At 49.5% G+C, this 20,454-nt stretch overlaps 1 protein-coding gene across 1 annotated transcript in view; it reads right to left on the reverse strand.

The window, feature by feature from the left end:
• DUSP22 (dual specificity phosphatase 22) overlaps positions 1–9,261 on the reverse strand; it is a 44,797-nt gene extending 35,536 nt beyond the window's left edge. Inside the window, exon 1 of the mRNA XM_055406582.2 lies at positions 8,829–9,261. Coding sequence (XP_055262557.1) covers positions 8,829–8,849 — 21 coding nt within the window. The 5' untranslated portion in view covers positions 8,850–9,261. The remainder of the gene's footprint in view (positions 1–8,828) is intronic.
• Positions 9,262–20,454: the final 11,193 nt, after the last annotated feature.

Below are 20,454 nucleotides of genomic sequence, written 5' to 3' on the forward strand. Positions count from 1 at the left end.
GAACAGCTAGTTCACAATTCCTGTTCTAAAATGGAAGAACAATGCAAGCTCATCCAGGAGATGGCTCAAACCATGTCTCTGGCAGCTCTTGCCTGTGCGGGGCTTTGTCATTACCATCTCCAGTCCCCCAGGGTCCGTCCTGTCTTTACGAGACATTCGAGGGCAAAACCAGCAGGGTTCTTTTCACTGATGGGGACAGAGAGAGCCTCCCTGACTGAGCAGCTCAGGCTCCTGAGTCTCCTCTGCAGGCCTGGTCCTTGGCCACACTTAGCAAAGAATCCTGCTAAGCCAGTTGTCAAGATCCACCCGCTCTGAGTTTCAGCCAAGGTCCTCTTCCTCCACCCTTGGCATCTAACCAAGTTCTGTCAGTGATTTTCCATCCACTCACCTGCCCCTGTTGTACTGGGCGTGGAACCCCATCTCTCACTTGTAATGTCTTGAATAAAATCTTCATTGTCATTTTTAATGTGTTGAAATTATTTTTCTTTCATAACATTGACCACGAAAGTCTCCCAATTCACACAGCTGACAGTTACGACAGACCACACCACAGTCGCAGAGCAGGTCTGCCTCCCCAGAGTAGCAGAATGGGCTCCAGTGGACGGATGGTTTACTGAGCTCCGGTCACACAAGGACACCCTCTGGGCACTGGGGACGCAGTGTGACCAAGAGAGACTTGGCCCTGCCGATGTCCCACTTCCCTTGTTGAGCCCCTCACCCAGGAAGGAGGAGGCACCGTGGCCACTCTGGGGTCCCCAAGGACCTTTGGGGGGCCCTGAGTCCAAGAGGAGTGGGCCGAGAAACAGGAGGATGGGCAGGGGAACGGTGGAGATGGCCAGCCCTGCGAGAGGTGGATCTCTCCTGGGAGCAGGTGTGGAGGAGGGGACACGGAGGGTGCAGAGACGGGCAGCCCTGCAGGTGTCCAAGGCTCTAGGTCAAACGCCACCTAGAAACTAGGTGTGTGGGGCTGTTAGAAGGAAGTATTTGTATTTACCGTATGAAGTATGAGTAAATGAGTATGAAGGAATGCCTTCCTTGGTGCTCACCCTGATGGGGTGCTGGGGTCTGGAGGTCAGCAAGGACAGTTTCCATATAGGGCACACACATTACTCCCATTTAGCTTCTTCAGAAATTCAAGTGGGCTGTTTGAGGAAAAGACTTTATGACCCATTTTTTCCTTCTCTTCTTTGTACTTCTACTATCTTCTCTACTAAACAAAAGCAAATACGTTTCATATTATCTTTAAATAGAAGAAACAGGAGTGTGTGAATAGCTCACCTCTGGGCTCTACTACCCTCGAGCCATGACTCCACGGTTCCTGAACGAACCCCTTGGAGCTCTCCTCCCGATGCTCAGCCCCCTGTACTCCACTACCCCCAGCCCCATCGCAGCCCTTGGCCCTTGGCTGTGGGGCCAAGGACCCCAGTCTGGAACCTCATAGGCTGCAGAAGTAGCCACTGAAGTTACCCGTTTCATCAAATTAATCTTTGAAAGTCACATTCTCGTTGGGTCCTCTTCTAGATCAAAATGTTCGATGGCAAACCCTTTCCAAAGAAAATGGAGGCCAAAACTGAAACTCTCATCGTGGCCTCCCGCCTCTGAAGGACTCCATTTCTCTTCAGTCTCCATCCAGCCAGACAACCCTATTTTCCCTGGGTCCCTGACCAGTTCCACCTCGGAATATCGCCTGCTCTGCTCCCAGCAGTCTCTCTAGAGAGGGAAGAGACCCTCACTGCTTGGGGCCCTTCATCCCATGGGTCTGCTTGAGAGTTACAAACCCTGCAACTGACAGCTGTTTACTGGTTTCCAAGACTTGGAAGCCCCCACTTTGGAACCTGGTAGGTAGCACCAGCCTCTGAGGCTGCTCCGGGCTGAAGCAGAGACAGTGCAGCACCCACCAACACCCTGCCTGGTAGCAGGGGGCGGAACCCACGGAGCCCACTGGCAGTGGCAGCAGCAGTGGTGCCTTGGGGGCAGCTGCAGAGATGCTCTCCCCAGATCAGCTCTAGGATCTGCTCCTGGAAGAGCTGCCTGAATCCGGTTCTCCAGCCCTCCCGGCCTTCTGCCCTGTTCCACCTCAAGCAGACGCATTTGGATTATGTTGCTTACAACGAGGCATCCTGATGTAGGCCTTTCAACCCAGAAAAACGCATAAATGTAAATAAACTGTACAAATCTTCAAGTAAATCACAGGGCAGCAAAGCCCTGTCCACCTGGGAGAGCAGCCCCACCAGCTCTGCAGGGACCACCAGGAGAGTCCGCCCTCCTCTGGACGCCACTCCCGCCTCGGTCAGCACTGGCTTCCATGACTCCCTGGAATCCCAACCAGTCTGCTCTTCTGGAAACCGTGGTGCAGGCCTGTGTCGAGCTCCCGTCTGATCTACTGACACAGCTTCTTAAAGATCCCCCTACCTCTGGATTTGTCCCCCAAAGGGTTCCTGAACCTGCCTTCAAGGTGTCAAGTTGACTGTGTGACTCCAGATTAAACTCTTCCCAGGGCTCCAGCTAGCTCTGGGAAATTTGATACCTCAACAAGAGCTGTCCTTCAGGGATGGAGGTTTCGACGCCTTTAGCCTCCGCCCCACACGCACCAAGGTAATGAGGCAGAGACACAAGTCAGGCTCCCCAGCTCCAGCATCGAGGTCTCATGGGAAACATCTCCATCTTCAAACACTGCCAACTGTATATTTTTAAAAACTTTAAATATTGTGATAAATGACCATGACCCCATGCGCTGCCTGCATCATATCTGTGAATGCGCTTTCTCTAAACCTGAGTGGCTGCTGCAGGATTGGCAGATCACGACTTAGGCAAACGTCTCTTCAATGAGTGAATAAGCATGAGCCAGGTGGGGGGGGCAGGCAAAGAAGAGAGAGATGGAAAACCGCCGTGGGCGAGGCCTGAGCGATCCCGCTCTGCCCCTTTCTGCTCTGGGAGCTGAGGCCAGCAACACTGTGCCCATTGCTCTGGCTGGGGGTGTGGGGCAGGTGAAAGAGATCAGCACCCAGGGTCAAGCGCCGGCCAAAACAGAGGTCTGCCCTCACCAACATCAGGGAGGCAACTCACCCGAAACCATGCAAGCTGCACATTTTATATGCATTTAAATATTTTAATTGTAAAGAGAGGGCAGAGTTGTGTGAGTAAACTTTCAACTCCATTTTCCAGACTGGGGGAATAAATTACAGTTTCAAGGGCTGGAAATAGAAAGCAAATTGCATGCTAAGTTGCTCAGTTGTGTCTGACTCTTTGCCACCCCATGGACTGTAGCCTGCCAGTCTCATCTGTCCACGGGGATTCTCCAGGCAAGAATATTGGAGTTGGTTGCATGCCCTTCTCCAGGGGATCTTCCCAACCCATGGATCAAACCCAGGTCTCCTGCATTGCAGGCAGACTCTTTATCATCTGAGCCAACTGCTCAGTCCCAATTTCTGTAGTTTCTTCCATATAGAGTTATAAAACAAGATCCAGGAAAGCTGGAGAACTGGCCATTGACAGGGAGAGAAACTACATTTCTGTTTCCAAGGAGAATCAGTTCAGTCGCTCAGTCGTGTCCGACTCTTTGCGACCCCATGAATCGCAGCACACCAGGCCTCCCCGTCCATCACCAACTCCCAGACTTCACCCAAACTCATGTGCATTGAGTCGGTGATGCCATCTCTCATCCTCTGTCGTCCCCTTCTCCTCCTGCCCCCAATCCCTCCCAGCATAAGGGTCTTTTCCAATGAGTCAACTCTTCGCATGAGGAGAACAAAAAGCCCATAAATATTTAAATGTCTACATCAGTCAGCCTCAATTCAAACTGAAAACTCTAAATATTTGACTGGTAGATTTCCCCAATATAATTGCTGCTGGTAATCCCTAAGAACAAAGAAAGAGAAAATGAAATGAAACAATGTTCCAGCAGGCTGAGGCTCCTCCTGGCTCATGGAGGACGAAGTGGCTGATCAGTGACTTCACGGAGAGTTGGGACTCAAGCCAGAATTGAGAACACAGGGGGAGTGAAGTCATCACCCCATGGCAAGAAGTCAGGACAGATCAAAGAAAGTCTATACGTGCCATGTGAGAACGTCCTAGGCTCTAAAGGAGTAAGTCCTTTCCCTCTGCTGAGGGACTTGACGCCCTGTTGTCTACCTGGATGGCTGCTTGTCACTCAGATCTCATTTGAGATGACCACTCCAGGAAATGGCAACCCACTCCAGTATTCTTGCCTGAGAAATCCCATGGACAGAGGAACCTGGTGGGCTACAGTCTATGGGGTCACAAAGAGTAGGACATGACTTTGCAACTAAAACAACGATAATCTGTACTTTGCAGTTTGCAAAAATTGTCTTCTAGTACATTCTCATCTGTTTCTCCAAGAATCTGGGTAGTAATTGGAGGAGGTAACATTGTACTCATTCTAAAACAAATAAGGAGACTAGCTAAGCAAACCACCATCCCTGCAAATCAAGGGCAATGAAGAAACCGCTGCTTAGGAACACTGAGTGACTCGTTCAAGAACACACCCGTGCAACAGCAGAGTGGTGGATGCCCCGCATCAGGCTTTCTAACAGCTCTGCCCCTTTCTCACAGCAGTGCACTGTCCACAGCAAGGCAACGCACCCAGGGAAGGGTCTGCCTCCCGCTGCCAAGAGCAAGTCTCCCATGAAAGACTAGGGTAGCATCACTTCTACCAGGCAGGCTGCTTTCAGGGAAAACAGGGCAGTGAGGAAGAAAGAGGTCCCTGAGCCAAACCTGGTCCTCACAAGCTGCCCCAGGATGGCACTGCTCCAGCCCACTGTTAGGTCATTGGTTCTGGCTGACAAGATAAAAACGTGCACATTTCTCTAATATGATGCTTAGCCAGAGATATCTGATTGCTGTTTTTAATCAGTTATTATTGTTCAGTTCAGTCGCTCAGTCGTGTCCGACTCTTTGCGACCCCATCAATCACAGCACGCCAGGCCTCCCTGTCCATCACCAACTCTCGGAGTTCTCTCAAACTCATGTCCATCGAGTCAGTGATGCCATCCAGCCATCTCAACCTCTGTCGTCCCCTTCTCCTCCTGCCCCCAATCCCTCCCAGCATCAGAGTCTTTTCCAATGAGTCAACTCTTCGCATGAGATGGCCAAAGTATTGGAGTTTCAGCTTTAGCATCAGTCCTTCCAATGAACACTCAGGACTGATCTCCTTTAGGATGGACTGGTTGGATCTCTTTGCAGTCCAAGGGACTCTCAAGAGTCTACTCCAACACCACAGTTCAAAAGCATCAATTCTTCGGTGCTCAGCTTTCTTCACAGTCCAACTCTCACATCCATACATGACCACGGGAAAAACCATAGCCTTGACTAGACGATCCTTTGTTGACAAAGTAATGTCTCTGCTTTTTAATATGCTGTCTAGGTTGGTCATAACTTTCCTTCCAAGGAGTAAGCATCTTTTAATTTTATGGCTGCAATCACCATCTGCAGTGATTTTGGAGCCCCAAAAAATAAAGTCTGACACTGTTTCCACTGTTTCCCCATCTATTTTCCATGAAGTGATGGAACTAGATGCCATGATCTTTGTTTTCTGAATGTTGAGCTTTAAGCCAACTTTTTCACTCTCCTCTTAAGATGAGAATGAGGACTTTTCTTTACAGGTCCTTCCCCAAAAGATCTGTGGTCAGACCCAGGAGAGAGCTTGGACTCAACTAGGAATTTTCAAAGGGTCCACAGAAACACATTTGCTTGCAGCAACCTGTTGAGTTTAACCTTATCCTACTTGAGGCACTTGCCAGACTGGCTTTAGCAGCTCAGCTAGGCAGTCGGTATGAAGAAAAGAGCCAGGCCACCGGGCCTTGAGTCCAGGCTCTGCCACTCACACAGTGGGTGACTCTGGCCTGGGCACCTGTAAATGGCAGTCTGGGGGTTTGATGAGTTACCCGACGTGGTGAAGTTCAAAACAGGCCTTGGCACACACCTTGGTCAGTGCCTGACCTTCCCCTCTCCTCTTTATCCATATCAAACAGGAAGGAAGACAGGAGATGGCTTTTTCCTATTTTACAACTAATTTGGGACTCTGGGGAGCTCTTTTCAGGTTATTTTCCAGTGTCTTTAGAAATGACTTAGAATAAACTGGCGTTCCAGTTTAAAGACTTCTACTATCATCAAAATCAGTGGCAGATGGGTTCAAAACCAGTTCCTCCACTTCCGAGCTTTAGGACCTGAGTCATGCCACTTAATCTGAGTGTCCATTTCCCAATCCGCACAGTCAGATAAGGCAGACTGACCTCCGAGGGCTACAGTGATAAACTGCAGGCACATCATATGAGACTCAAAGAAAAGTCAACAACTGCTGTACTCTTTGCTCTGTCTCCTCATCATTCTTAATGGCCCAGAATGCAAACACCTCTTCCCCTGCCCCTCTGGAGCTGTACAGAAAGCTATGTACGCCTAGCTGATATGGGCACAATATTCTGCCCCACAGGAGACCGGCACATGTTGATGAGAAGACCCTCCACAGGGACGTGGATCAGAAATAAAAACTGCCGTATTCAAAACAGTGAGAACAGAATCTGCATTGTTTGGTTCATAAGTTCTCTTTGGCCAAGGATGACCAATTTTTGCGAGATGGGAAATAAATCTTGTGTCAGGCACCTCAGGACCCCCACACACACTGCAAATTAAGTTTTCAGTTCCAAGGGCATTGTTTTTAATCTATAAATGTTCTTAGAAAGGCATTTCTATGGCTAGCCCCTTATACTACTTCCACTAGATCTGCAAATCAATTACTCCTTTTCTTAAAGAAGAAATGAAGCCTAGTTCCAAGTCACACAATAATACATGAACAAGTTCTAGTTAAGGTTTTTAATTTCTGGCTTCCAGCAACCTACTTTGCAACTAAACAATCTTGCAACTTTGAGCAGCTCTTCAGATCTCAGCTTAAACATCTTTACTCCACGTGATCCTTGGCCCGCACTGGACGCTGCTTCCAGGCTGTGCTCATCACACCTACTTCTGACTCTCTGTCCTCCAGGGCCTCCACTCCTCCTGACCGTGTGTTTGTTCTCTCAAATCACACACACATGCACACACACACACACACACACACATACACACACTGTCATGCAATACAGTAGCCATCAGCCACAGTGACTCTGAGTACTTAAAATGTGGCTAATCCCAAATGAGATGTCATTTAAGTATCAAATATACACCAGACTTTGAAGATTTAGTACAAAATATATATATACAAAACAGTGATTTTATCTATTAATTACATGTTGAAATGACAATATTCACAATATTTTCCGGTTAAATAAAATATATTATTAAAATTATTTTTACTTTCTTAATGTGGCTACTGGAAAATTCTAAATTACACATATATCTCACATTATATGTCTGTTGGGCAACAGCTGGTCTCTACTGAACATTTCATGACAGGCGTGTCTGTGTCCTTTACCACTGCACCCTCCCTTGGCCCCCGCAACTAGCACCTGGCTAATAGTAAGCACACAACAAAAACTCACTGATTTGATGGTGTCTCTAAATCTCTACCCATGTTTCCCCATCTCTACATTGGAGATACTGGTTCTACTTACAATACTAGATGAGTATGATAATGACATTAATAAGAAACATACTGCTTTCTTTGAAAGGTAAAAATCATGTATGAATATGACAGCTTTGGCTAAAAATCTGAAAATAATTTTGAACATTTAAGCAATGATCTGTATCCCTAAGTATGTTCTTTCAGTTTTAATAGAAAAATACTACAAATTAAATGCTGAAAAGGTGGAGAGTGAACACCTCAAGTGGAGAAAACTAGGAAAAACACCAAAATAAACCTGAGGCATATTCAGAACTAAGGGGAAGGCAAACAGAGCCCACCGCCTCGCGGAAGACCCTTAAAGGCTGTGCTCTCACTAAAAAAAAAAAAAAAAAAGTTCATGGTGCCGATGGATTCTAGTGCTAACGGAGACACAGTGCAAGTATTTATCCAAGAAAGAAACAGTCTCTTTCCAAACTTGATTCCTGTCACCCGCCTTCCCCCCAAAAAGCCCTTGCAAGGAATATGACCCTGGTTAACAAAAACCTCTGGTATGCGGCCCTAAACCGCACACTCGCCCTTTCATAAACTGAGTCTCAAAGACACGGTGAGCGTGGCAGGTGAGCAGTTAGGCAGGTGCACAGGAAGCTCCCTGGAGCACCTGCACTGTCCGCCTGGGCCGCGGACACTGAAGGAGCCCCGGGGCCCACGAGTCGGCCGTGGACCCATCCAGCAGGACCTCTGAGCCTGCACCGACCCTGGGTGAGTGGGGTGCGCGGGGAGAAGAGGCCAGAGTCCACCCTCTGGTCCAGAGCCGCTTCAAAGATCCGCCAACAGACACGGCTTTCGATGACGGCTTTAAAAAAAAGTTTTGTATTCCTTTCTTTCAGCCGGCAGTACCGGATCACAAAATCCTTCGCCGTGTCTGTCCCCGGCAGCTGGAGGCCGGTCCCCTGCCCCGCAGGAGCCGCACAGCCGCAAGGGGTCCGGGCCGGGAGAGCGCGAGCGCGGGGGCAGCCGGGCAGCTGCAAGCACCGCAGGACTTAGGCCTCTGTCAGCCCTTCTGTGCATGAGAAAGTTACCCACACGCGGCGCAAAACCCGGGCGAAGACACGAGACCAGGAGACGCTCGTCTCCTCCTGATGAGTCATGACGTGGGCGGCGATGCTTCAGAGCCGCGCGGGGAGAGGCGCAGAGAGGCGAGAAGCCACCGCCCTCCCGCCCGCCCTGGAGCGCGGCCTCGCCCGGGAGCAGGGCGCCCCGCCGCAGGGCCCCGGGGAGGGCGGCGGGGCAAGGGGGCGCGCGGGCGCGTTACCTGGCTCATCCCATTCCCCATGGCGGCCGCGCGGTCTGCGCCCGGGGCGCGGGGCGGGCGGGAGGCGCTCCCGCGGACCCACGGCGGGGCCCGGCCCGGCCGCCGCGCTGCAGCCCGCCCTCCGCCCCCGGGGCTCCCCGGCCGCCAGGCAGCGGCGCCGGCGGCCGGGCGGGAAGGGCTTCGCGACGCCCCAGGGAGCGGGGCGCCTGTCAGCCGGACCCCCGGACGGGTGGACACGACTCCTCGGCGGCTGCGCCGGGGCAAAGGGATCTGTCTCCTGGGGGCGGCGGGGGCGGGACAGGGACACGACTCCCGGGAGCGGAGGCCTCCGGAATCACGGCTCCTCGGCGGCCGGGCCGGGGGCCTGGGGACCGGGGCCTGGGGACGGGGCTCCTCCGGGCCCGGGCCAGGGCGCACGCGCGCCGCAGCCGCAGCCGCAGCCGCCGTGCGCGTTCCGAGTCTGGGCGGGGCCGGTGGTCACGCAGGCGCCTCCCTACCGGGTGGGGAGTGTCGCAGAGGCTCCCCTGGGATCCCGGTCACCAAAACTCCCGCAGGCCTTTCCCCGGGGAGACTGGGGGCCTGTTACCAGCAGTCACCGCCCTGCCTTGACTGCCTGGGTGAATCAGGTGCTAATCAGAGCCTTGGTCTTGGCAGCTCCCCTGTCTGGGTTTTCTGAGTGCGCCCGATTTAGGCCAGTGGGGGGATTCCTATGGCCCTGCCCCACCCACGAAGACCGAGAAGGCTCACCCGGTGGCGAAAGGTGGGCTCGGTGACTCATCTCTGGGATGACCTCACCTCCCGACCCCAGCGGAGCAGATGTCCGGATTTGAGACCTCATACGTGACTTTGGACGGCTAGTGTGTTCCCTTCTTCAGATTATAAACTGGCTCGAGTAGGTGCATGGGTGTGTTGATTCAAGTGCTTCTGGAAAGCCCCTTCCCTTGCTAAGCACTGTGGTAATGTCCGCATCGTGTTTCTGCCTGGAGTGGAATACTCTGTAACACAACTGTGTAAGTATTCTGCACCCCTGCTAAACTCTTGACTTCTTCCCTGCAGACAGAACCCTTGAACCAGGGGTTTCATCTTTCTTTTTTATATCCTCAGCAATGCCCTGCACATAGTGGATGCTTGATAATTGTTAAAGGAACAGATGCATCTCTCTGGTGTGGCCGAGCTCACCCCGATGACCTCATTTCATCTGCTCCTCCTCCCTCCCCGAGTCACAGCCACACAGACTTTCTGTGTCTCCTTGAACCTGCCACCCTTGGTCTCATGATCGCTTGACCTTGTCCTTAAGCCTTTGCATGGGCTGTGCTCTCTAACCAACTGTCTCACTGGCTCTTCTCTTCGAGGTCTCAGCTCAGATACCGCCCCCTTAAAGAGGTTTTCCTAACCACCCAGTCCAAACGAGATCCTCCAGTCACTGTCATATTACCCTGTGCAGTTTTCTTCATAGCACTTAACATGATTAGACACTCTCATATTTATTTCCTTATTTTTCTATATCTCACCAGAACACCCTCCAGAGGAAAAGGGCCTGTCTTATTCATATGGCCAGGAACAGTGCCTGGCACAAAACAGGTGCTCAGTAAATATTTGTTGAATAAATTAACAAATCCCAGAGGGCTGAGAAAACAGTCCTGCGATTCTAAGGAATGCTGACATTTTAAAAAGAACGTGCAGACCCCATCTTAGTTGTTTCCCTCCTTGTTGATGTTTCTGGGCCACAACAGGTACCAGAGCCCCACGTGTAGGAAATGCTCCTTCGGCGTACTCCCAGCTTGTCCCCTGTGGGTAGGACGGCACCCAGACCAGACAGCACCCTCCCTGCCCCTTGCTTCTGGAGTGTTCCTTCCCTCCTGCCTCGACATCCTCTTTTCCCTCTGACCTCCCAGTCACCTGGGCGGCTCCTCTGCTCTGCACCGTTCTCACTTGTGTAGACAGCACAGCATGGCTACTGGACTGCCTGGGGAATCCCAAGACCAGCCTCTGATCCTAAATCTCAGAGTGCTATTGGGCAAGATGATCCACTTTTCTAAACTATTTTTTTCCCCTGAAAGTTTGCAAAGGTCCTACCCCGGAATCAATGCATGACTTTCATTTTCCTTCTCTACTGTCCTGCTGTTGCTTCTAGTAGTCAGATGAACTTGTGAAATCACAAACAATTCATAAGTTAGTATTTTGCCCATCAATGACAGCTGCACACCCAATTTTTCTTCTGCCATTCACTTGGAATATTTTATTTCTCTTATTCATTTCTCATAAATTTATTTTTCTAGGTCAAATCAGCTGCTTAACAATCTCTCTTAAGCTCGGAACCAGCTCTGGCTGCCTCCTAACCGTCAGAAGTTGCACTCTGGCCTACATTCAGTATGGCCCTACAAGACTCACATGCCCAGAGCGTATTTCAAATTCTGCCTTTTGGTTAATGAGAAAAGGTGAAAGCATTAGCATCAGAAGTCAGAAGAGTCAGACAGTGTGAGTGTGTGTGTGTTGGGGAAGGTTTTCCATAAGAGACAGTCTGCCTGTACTGCATCCACCTTCTCCTTGAACCTGACCCCACCCAGTAGTCGCCACTGTCTTGCAATTCAAGCTAAAGAAAAGGAAAAGAGAAAGTCTGGTCCATTTGGACAGGTCCTGGTTCTCTCTTTTCATTTTCATAGACCACTTCAGAGATTTTCAGGTTCAACTCATGCTGAGCTGGTGTGATGCAGTTTCCAGGCTCCTTCCCGTGTTCCTCCTTCATTCTTTATGCCCCTGATAATGGAAAGAAGGGAGAGACAAAGACTCCTAGAAGAAGCTGGCTTTTGTCATATTTAAGGTAGAATCTGTTCATGTGTGTCCTGTCTCATTAATAAAACTGTTAAGGCATCATGAGCCTAGTGGGATTTCACGCCACGTGAGACTTTCCCTTGTCTTCCTGCTCTTTCCCTGTCTCTCAGCACAGCCAGCATCACAGATTTCAGCAGCAACTCCCAAACAAAGGTTTCATATGTGCATAATGTGGAAGGTTACTAGTCATGTAGGCCAACCAGAACCATGCACGTGTGGTTAAGGATAACCAGTTAGTGGTGTGTTTAGTGAGCAATAACTTTGAGCTTTAAGCTGGGAGTGGGTAAAAGACCACAAGCAGAAGTCCAGCCATTAGAGCCAGCCGAGCCCTTTGGGGTGTTACTGACAGTTCAGAGAATTGAGATAAACCTTGGTGCAAGCGGGAAGTAGTTAAGTAATGTTCCTCAGTTTTTTGAGTATAATGTGGTCCAGAGTGTCTCAGCCTTGGCACCGCTGACATTTGGGGCTGCAGCTTTTCTTTCCTGTGGGCTGTCCTGTGCGCAGTGCGGTGTTTAGCAGTGTCCCTGGCCCCCTGCGTGCCAGCGGCCCCCTCCCTCAGACAATTGTCGGAAGGGTCTCCTGCCACCACCCGCTCCGCAGCGGGTCCCAGGCGTATCTTTTAGGGATGAGACGCCTTCATCGGTGTCTCTTTCCGTCTGTTTCTCCCACTGATAACCACTTAAATACACACTAGTAGATAATGTCAGCCCTCTGCAGAAGCCTCAGGCCACACTGTCAGATTAGAGTAAACGAAGAACAAGAAGTTAAAATGAAGAGCTAATTAGCCAAAACATGACTGAAAGTTTTTTATTTGAAAGCTGGAACCTAATGAATTGTGGACAGAAGTAAAAGGAAGTGGAGTCTATAACTACTGAAGCAAAAACACAAAACATTTTCTCTGCTTCTCCAACTGTCTAGAAAGAGAGTGGGCATCCAGTTGACTGCTTGACCATGAGGATGGGCCCTTCAATGACCTCAGCCTTTAAAAGGCCACTGATTTCCAGCCCTCCACACACTCTCCTGAATATTAACTTGGTTTCCTCCTTCCACTTAAGAAGTTTGGAGACCTCAGATCTCAGGGCACTGACATCTGAAGAGGGTGGCGTCAGGGGAAGACAGCAAGAGGAATGAACACCCAAGTAGGTAAGCAGGGCAGAGAGACGTGAGAGAGAGCCTGGGAGAGGTAAGTGCAGAGACCCTGGCAAGCACACAGTCGGGAGCCTGTGGACATGTCGAGTCCCCAGCAGAGTTGGCAGAGGATGGCCAGCTGTGGAGGAATGGAGCTGTTTGGCAAGTTATAGAGCAGAGCGTCAGGCAAGGGGGAGTAAGACAGAGCCCAGGGTCCTAACACTGGAGGAAGGGGACAGTGTTGTCCGCCTATGGTCGTAGTATGTATCCCTGTGTATAGGTAGTACATCTAGTTTCCAAAATTGCAAGCTTCACAAGAGCAGGGACAAGTTGTCCTCCATCTTAGTATCCAACACCTGAAATAAGCCCTGCTGTGTGGGGAAGCTTTTAGATGTTTGTTGATTAAAGAGAGAGAATACGTCTGGGAGATTGTTGCATTTATCCAGCTGTGAGGTTCACAATTCATCCCTTTACTTGCCAGCGACTCTGTCAATGCTGTATCTCCCTGGTGGGGCTTTTCTACAGCAGCGCAGGTTCCAAGTGGGATGGCTGCGATCTAGGAGTGACTGAAGTCCTTCTGAGCTCGATGCTGTGTCTACTGGAGAGAAAGAGACAGAAGCGGGGAGGCGACGGAGGGAGATGAAGGGAGGGGAGGCATTTCCCACAGTGTCTGAAGAGCTGCTGCAGTCTTCCTCCTGATTTGCAGCCATAGCTGTGGTCGGCAGCGCCAAGTGCAGTCTGCAGTTCTGCCCTTAACATCCTTTGTTCTCTGAGCGTTGGTTAGGAAGCATTCCTGGTTTATGAACATCATCTTGCTGGTTGGCTGTGGTTCTGTTTTTTTGTCTGGGATGGTTTGCATTTCCTTCTATCTGGATGGTCTACCTGAGACAACAAACAGGTCTTTTAAAAGTTTCCATGGTGAAAAAAACAAAAAAGTCTTCACAGTTGAAGATCCCAGCCCAACGTATCTGACAAAATCTGAACAACTAGTGTCTTTTTAGATTTAGTCGAGTAATTGTCTTTTTCACCTATGTTTGACAGCTTGGGCCTTGCTTTTCACTTTAACTCATCTGGGCACACAAAGAGTTGCACTCTCTGTAGTTCTATTTTCATGGTCTCCATATCCTCATAAAATCCAATTCAAAGTGACCACATGACTGCAATCCAGTGGAGAGGGATAGTCCCTGAGTGTCCCTAGTCAGAGGATCCCATCTGTCTGCATTTACCACACCTACGTATCCAGCTGCCCTCTTGGAGGCACACTTCTGCTTCTTCAAATGCCTTGGGGGTTGGGGCAGCCCAAAGTGACAGAGAGAAGGAAAGGGCTGCTCCCCTTCAGAGAAACTGACCCCCGTCTGCTAAATGTTGCTCTACAGTTCTTGCCTACTGAAGAGCTCATGCTGGTCAGTTTTGTTTGTTTGTTTTCTTCCCCTTTTATGTGAAACAGAAATTGAATGGATCTGAAGACATTAAAAGGTGTCTGGGTAGGGGGCTGGAGGGAGAAGGGGGGTTTCCTCAGAGGATGGAATGTCCCAAGAGAAATTTCACTTATTGTGAGGGGGAAGTCCATTTCATATTACATAACAGTGTCACTGTTCAACACTGTGTTGACAGTTTATTAATATTTGTCAGTATTTTGATTAGTCATTCATCTTTAAAGCCCTGTGCATTACGGAAAGACCTTTATACATAAAGCGCTCCTTGAGCTAGATGACAGACCAGGATCATTTTCTTACCCACAACAAGGCACTGGTGACTTCGCACTGACCACCTCTTGGTCTGCAGGAGGCTGCCTGCCTCCACCCAGACAGAACAGGTTCACTCAGCACGGCATGTTGCTGTTGGAAGCCCACACCTCCCAGTGCTGTCACCTGTGCTCTTTACCAGCCCTGTCACACCTGCGTGCCCTTTCTGTGCAGGGCTTCCACTCCAGATCACAACCACTAGCACAGGAGTAGCTGCCGCAGGGAGGATAGGGTTACTGCAGAGCGGGCTGTGCTCAGTTAACAGGAAGTGAGGGTGTGTTTCTCTCACACTCAGTAACCCCTGAACGAGGGCAGGGGGCCTGTGGCCATGCACGCCCCGGTTCACCAACACACAGCTTGCACGCTGTATAGGCTGCAGCAGGTCTCCATCTAAAAACACTTGTACTTGACTTTATGCTGACGTCCATTTCTCTCCTATTCTGCTCCAAAGCACAAGGGAGGGCTTATTTTACCACTCTTGTGATTAAAGCGTCCCTGATGGTGCTTTAACCCTACCAAGGGCACAGTGTTGAAGGGGATATAGGATCTCTGTCTCTAAACAGAGAAAACGTTATGACTTTTAAATGGCAGTCCCCTCCCGCTTGCCACAGCTCTGCGGGGCAGCCCGAGGACAAGTGCGCTGTCTGTTAGAGACGCACGTACCTGACCCATGGTGTGATCTGTGGCCATCTGCCCTCGGTGCCGTGCCTCCAGACGCTCGTGCCGTTGTTGGAAGCACAGAAGTGACAAGACTGCTGTGGTTTCAGGTGCACAACAAAGTGATTCCGTTTATACAAAAGTTCAGATTGTTTTCATTACAGCCTATTACAAACTATTGAATATGATAAAAATGTACAATATAAGGTGAACTTTTGCTTTTAAAATCTCACTATTTTCATTGCAGTCATAACAACCGAGCCAATGGGGCAGGAAGCTGTCTGCTTTGTGGTTGTTTTATTCAAGCCATGTATGAAGTTTCTTTCTGTTATAAAGGTATGTGTGTGGTTTTTTCCTTGAGTAGTAGCAACTCTGGAACTTCAGAGTCAGTACAAGTGTTGTTCTGATCACCAGAATCGCACATCTGACTGTGATAGGCTCGGAGGTGAAGCGCCTCCTCTGCGGTAGGCAGAACCACCTTGAAGCAGACCGTGCTCTCTTCTAGTTATTGCATCAAGTTTCAGAGTGGAGGTAATAATCCCTTAGCCCTCTGTGCTTAGTTTCTAAAGAAATACTTGGTTTAGTTTGTATCAGTCATTTTCTGTTCCCTTAGTTTTGAACATTTTCTTATTTATAAAACGTTTAGTTGTCAAATAAGAGGGAACTTTGTTCCTTGCACTCAGTAGAGAGTGTCTCTCATAAGCGGACCCTCTTGTCCAGTTTGCCCAGGGTCTCCTTCTTTCTGGAATAGGATGTCTTGCATCCTGGGAGCCCTTTACTCCTTGGCCTCGGGACAACTGGTGACCCTTGATCTGTGGTGTGTTTGGGAAAATATACATTCGCTTTAAATGAGAGACAATACTTAATTGTTGTTTAAGCAATTGGTTTAAATTGTTTACAAATGGCTTCCTATTTGTTTACAAATGGCTCCAGGCATGCCACGTTGGAAAGGAGCCCTGCTCCCTCCACTGCAGGGCGGGTCTGGCGGTTTCCAGCTGCTTGTGCTCCGCAGGCACTGGTCTCTCCTCTGCCCTCATCACTGGCAGCTGGCACTTGCCAGAAGGGAAGTATTAGTTAAAGAAAAGTCAATGTTAGTATTTCTCCCTGAAGAAAAATACATATTGATCTTTCCTGAAACAAATCAATAGCTGTATTGGGTTCAATTTTCCATAGAAACTGTCTCAGAGCAACCATGAAAGGCTAATAGATTTTCCTTAAAATATTAAATCAAAGAGATCACAATGCTTGAATGAGTATTTATTTCAAGGGAAATAGACTCCTAAAAGTGGTTAAAGTGAAAGTGAAGTCACTCAGTCGTGTCCGACTCTTTGCGACCTCATGGACTGTAGCCTACCAGGCTTCTCCGTCCATCAGATTTTCCAGGCAAGGGTACTGGAGTGGGTTGCCATTTCCTCCTCCAGGAGGTCTTCCCAACCCAAGGATTGAACCCAGGTCTCCCACATTGTAGATAGACGCTTTACCATGTGAGCCACTAGGGTAAAAGTGGTTAGATTTTCATAAAGCAGGAGGTGAGGGTACAGAAGTGTTTTAATTCATAATCTTCTCTCTCCTCTCAAACCCCGTCACTGCTTGCTGTCTGTCCCTCAGCCCGGCTGCTGATCTGCAGGGAACATGGTCTTCCATGTCCTCTGCAGCCCCATTTCCAAGCACTGAGGTGGCATTCTTATTCATTCGACCAACATTTGTTGAAAACCTACGATGTTCTACATATTATGCCAGAAGCTGAGGATACAGAAATGAAAACAAAACTCCAATCCTTAATTCACATTCATTCATAAGTTATTCGGAAATAGGGACTTGGCACATAAATGATTTCCATGTAACGTGATGTACTCTGAGCTTGTAAAACTTGCTCTTAGGAGATCAGAGGAGGTGCTCAGAACTGCCTCAGCTGACACTTCCTTTCTGTGAAAGTAGGTGTCCTTCTCCTTCCCCATTTCTTGTGTGTGAGTTCTCGTCAAACACACGCATTTGTGTGCGAGTTCTCTTCAAACACACACACTCGTGTGCAAGTTCTCTTCAAATATATACACTCATGCGAGTTCTCTTCAAACACATACATTCATGTGCAAGTTCTCATCAAACACATACACTTGTGTGCATTTCAAGCACAGAGGTTCTGGTTATTTAGGGCTTGTCTTATTGCCATATTCAGGAACTCTCAGTTCATCAAACATTATTTTCACGAGTGTTGGAATGCATGGAACGATGCGCTTCCCTCATGGCTGGACATAACAAGGGCAGCCCTAGATGGTGTTCTTGCTTATGAGCTGAAACTGACAGGTACCATTCTCAAGAGAAGACTGGACCTACAGAAACTGCAGATAAATAAAAGTGGCATACGACACACAGGTTTGGGAGACATTCGGCCTGTGAAGAGAAAGCTTTTTTCCTTTTTCTTGAGGGAAATGTGACCTTAACAGATAGAAGGTTATCATGAGCTAAATCAGCAAATCAAATCTGGTGTATATTGAAAATCGAATTGCAAAACTTGAAGGGCCTTTGAAGACCATCAGATTCTAGTCTAAGCTGCTGGACGACTGAGGCACCAAAATAAACAGTGGCTTCAGTTCAGTTCAGTCGCTCAGTCGTGTCCGACTCTCCGCGACCCCATGAATCACAGCACGCCAGGCCTCCCTGTCCATCACCAACTCCCGGAGTACACTCAAACTCATGTCCACAGAGTCGGTGATGCCATCCAGCCATCTCATTCTCCGTCGTCCCCTTCTCCTCCCGCCCCCAACCTTTCCCAGCATCAGAGTCTTTTCCAGTGAGTCAACTCGTCGCATGAGGTGGCCAAAGTATTGCAGTTTCAGCTTTAGCATCAGTCCCTCCAATGAACATCCAGGATTGATCTCCCTTAGAATGGACTGGTTGGATCTCCTTGCAGTATAAGGGACTCTCAAGAGTCTTCTCCAACACCACAGTTCAAAAGCATCGATTCTTCGGTGATCAGCCTTCTTCACAGTCCAACTCTCACATCCATACATGACCACGGGAAAAACCATTGCCTTGACTAGACGGACCTTGGTTGGCAAAGTAATGTCTCTGCTTTTTAATATACTATCAAGGTTAGTCATAACTTTCCTTCCAAGGAGCAAGCATCTTTTAATTTCATGGCTGCAATCAGCATCCGCAGTGATTTTGGAGCCCAAAAAAACAAAGTCTGACACTGTTTCCACTGTTTTTCCATCTATTTCCCATGAAGTGATGGGACCAGATGCCATGATCTTTGTTTTCTGAATGTTGAGCTTCAAGCCAACCTTTTCACTCTCCTCTTTCACTTTCCTCAAGAGGCTTTTGAGTTCCTCTTCACTTTCTGCCATAAGGGTAGTGTCATCTGCATATCTGAGGTTATTGATATTTCTCCCAGCAATCTTGATTCCAGCTTGTGCTTCTTCCAGCCCAGCGTTCCTCATGATGTACTCTGCATATAAGTTAAATAAGCAAGGTGACAATATACAACCTTGATGTATTTCTTTTCCTATTTGGAACCAGTCTGTTGTTCCATGTCCAGTTCTAACTGTTGCTTCCTGACCTGCATACAGGTTTCTCAAGAGGCAGGTCAGGTGGTCTGGGATTCCCATCTCTTTCAGAATGTTTTAGGACCCCACAAATAAGCAGTAGCAGAAAACACTTGCTGTTTCAGGGTTTCCCTCATTATCCGGCCCATCCTCAGATACCCGCTCACCTTCCCCCTAACCAGTAACCAGAAGGGTAACTCACCACAGCTTAGCCTTTCAGCCCTGCTCCCACTCCAAGCTGATCTTGTTTGGGTGGGCCAGTACTTATGATACAGTGATGTCCTGAACGTCCACCCTAGAAGGCTGGGTGAGATTCCAGTTGAAGGCAAGGAAGGTACCCGCTTCAGGTGGAAAGAGGTCTGTGAGCAGCAGCACAGAGTTGGCAGTAGAAGTTTTTTCTGGGTCGCAAGGAGGGTGGTGGTGACGGGCAGAATAGGACGGTGTGGACCCCACTGAGCAGCGCTGATGGAGGAAGGGATGGGGGATGGTGAGACCCACCCGGAAGCTGTTTCTGTAGCCTGGGATGATGTACTAGAGCTCTAAAGAAATAAGACTGCGAGAGGGTTAGGGGAAAGCTGGCAGGGGAGCATAAGCCAGTGGTTAAACTGCACAGCAGACTGTGAGCACATACTGTACAGACCCAAAGATACAAAATTTAAAAGGAATGGTTTTTATCCCTGAGGAACTTGCAGTTCTGAAGGGAACATGGACAGGGGTCAACAGTTGCCGTACCGTAACCTAAGTGCTGGGGGTAGGTGAGGGAAGTCTTGGAAGAGCACCGCATCAGTGTCCCAGCAGGAAATGGAATCCAGTTGGCTAGCTCACGCGACCACAGTGAGGAATTAGCTCGTGACAGTGCACCCAGGCTGAGGGCCACAGCAGATGCTGGCAGCAGGGGCGAGCTCGGGGGAGCCGCTGCCACACCTGCGCCTGAAGGGGAGACCGCCAGAGGCCTAGTGGAGGCTGCAGCCGTGACACCAGGACATCCGACTAGTGCTGAAGGCGGGGAGTGCTGTGGGCTGAGTTGTGTCCCCCAAGTGTATGTTGAAGTCAACCCAGCACCTCAGAATGTGACTGTGTTTGGAGAGAGGGTCTGTACAAAGGTGATTAAAGTAAAATGAGGTCCTGTGGGAGAGTCAGTCATGCCTGGTATCCTTATACAAATGGTGACCAGGACACAGACATGCAGAGGGACGACTTCGTGGGGAGGATGCAGGGAAAACTTGGCCAAGGAGAGGACGCAGAAGGCACCAGCCCAGCTGACACCTTGGTCTTGGACTTCTGGCTTCCAGAACTGTGGGACACAGATGTCCTGCTGTTAGGAGAAATGACAGTTGTTGCCTGTCCAGGCTGTGCTGCTTCAATATGGCAGCAGTTCTAGCAACCTGGAGGCTGGCAAAGGAGCCCAGGTGACTAATACAGAGCAGGAAGCAGCCATGGCAGAACCATGACTGTCAGGGAGGCCATGGGGAGAGACCCTGGTATTTACTATTCCAGTGTTCTTTCCTGGAGAATCCCAGGGACAGAAGAGCCTGGTGGGCTGCCGTCTGTGGGGTCGCACAGAGTCAGACATGACTGATGGGACTTAGCAGCAGCGGCAGCAGCAGTCCAGAAAGGCTGGCGTTACTCTCCCTTCTTACAGACAAGAGGCTGAGCGAGCAGCTCATCCTGCCTCAAGCCTGCCCAGCTCAAGAGCGGCCCATCCAAGTTGCATCCTGG

The sequence above is a fragment of the Moschus berezovskii genome, chromosome 23 (genome assembly GCF_049115385.1).
Source record: "Moschus berezovskii isolate FMDL1 chromosome 23, NW_MosBer_1.0, whole genome shotgun sequence".
Classification (NCBI taxonomy): Eukaryota; Metazoa; Chordata; class Mammalia; order Artiodactyla; family Moschidae; genus Moschus; species Moschus berezovskii.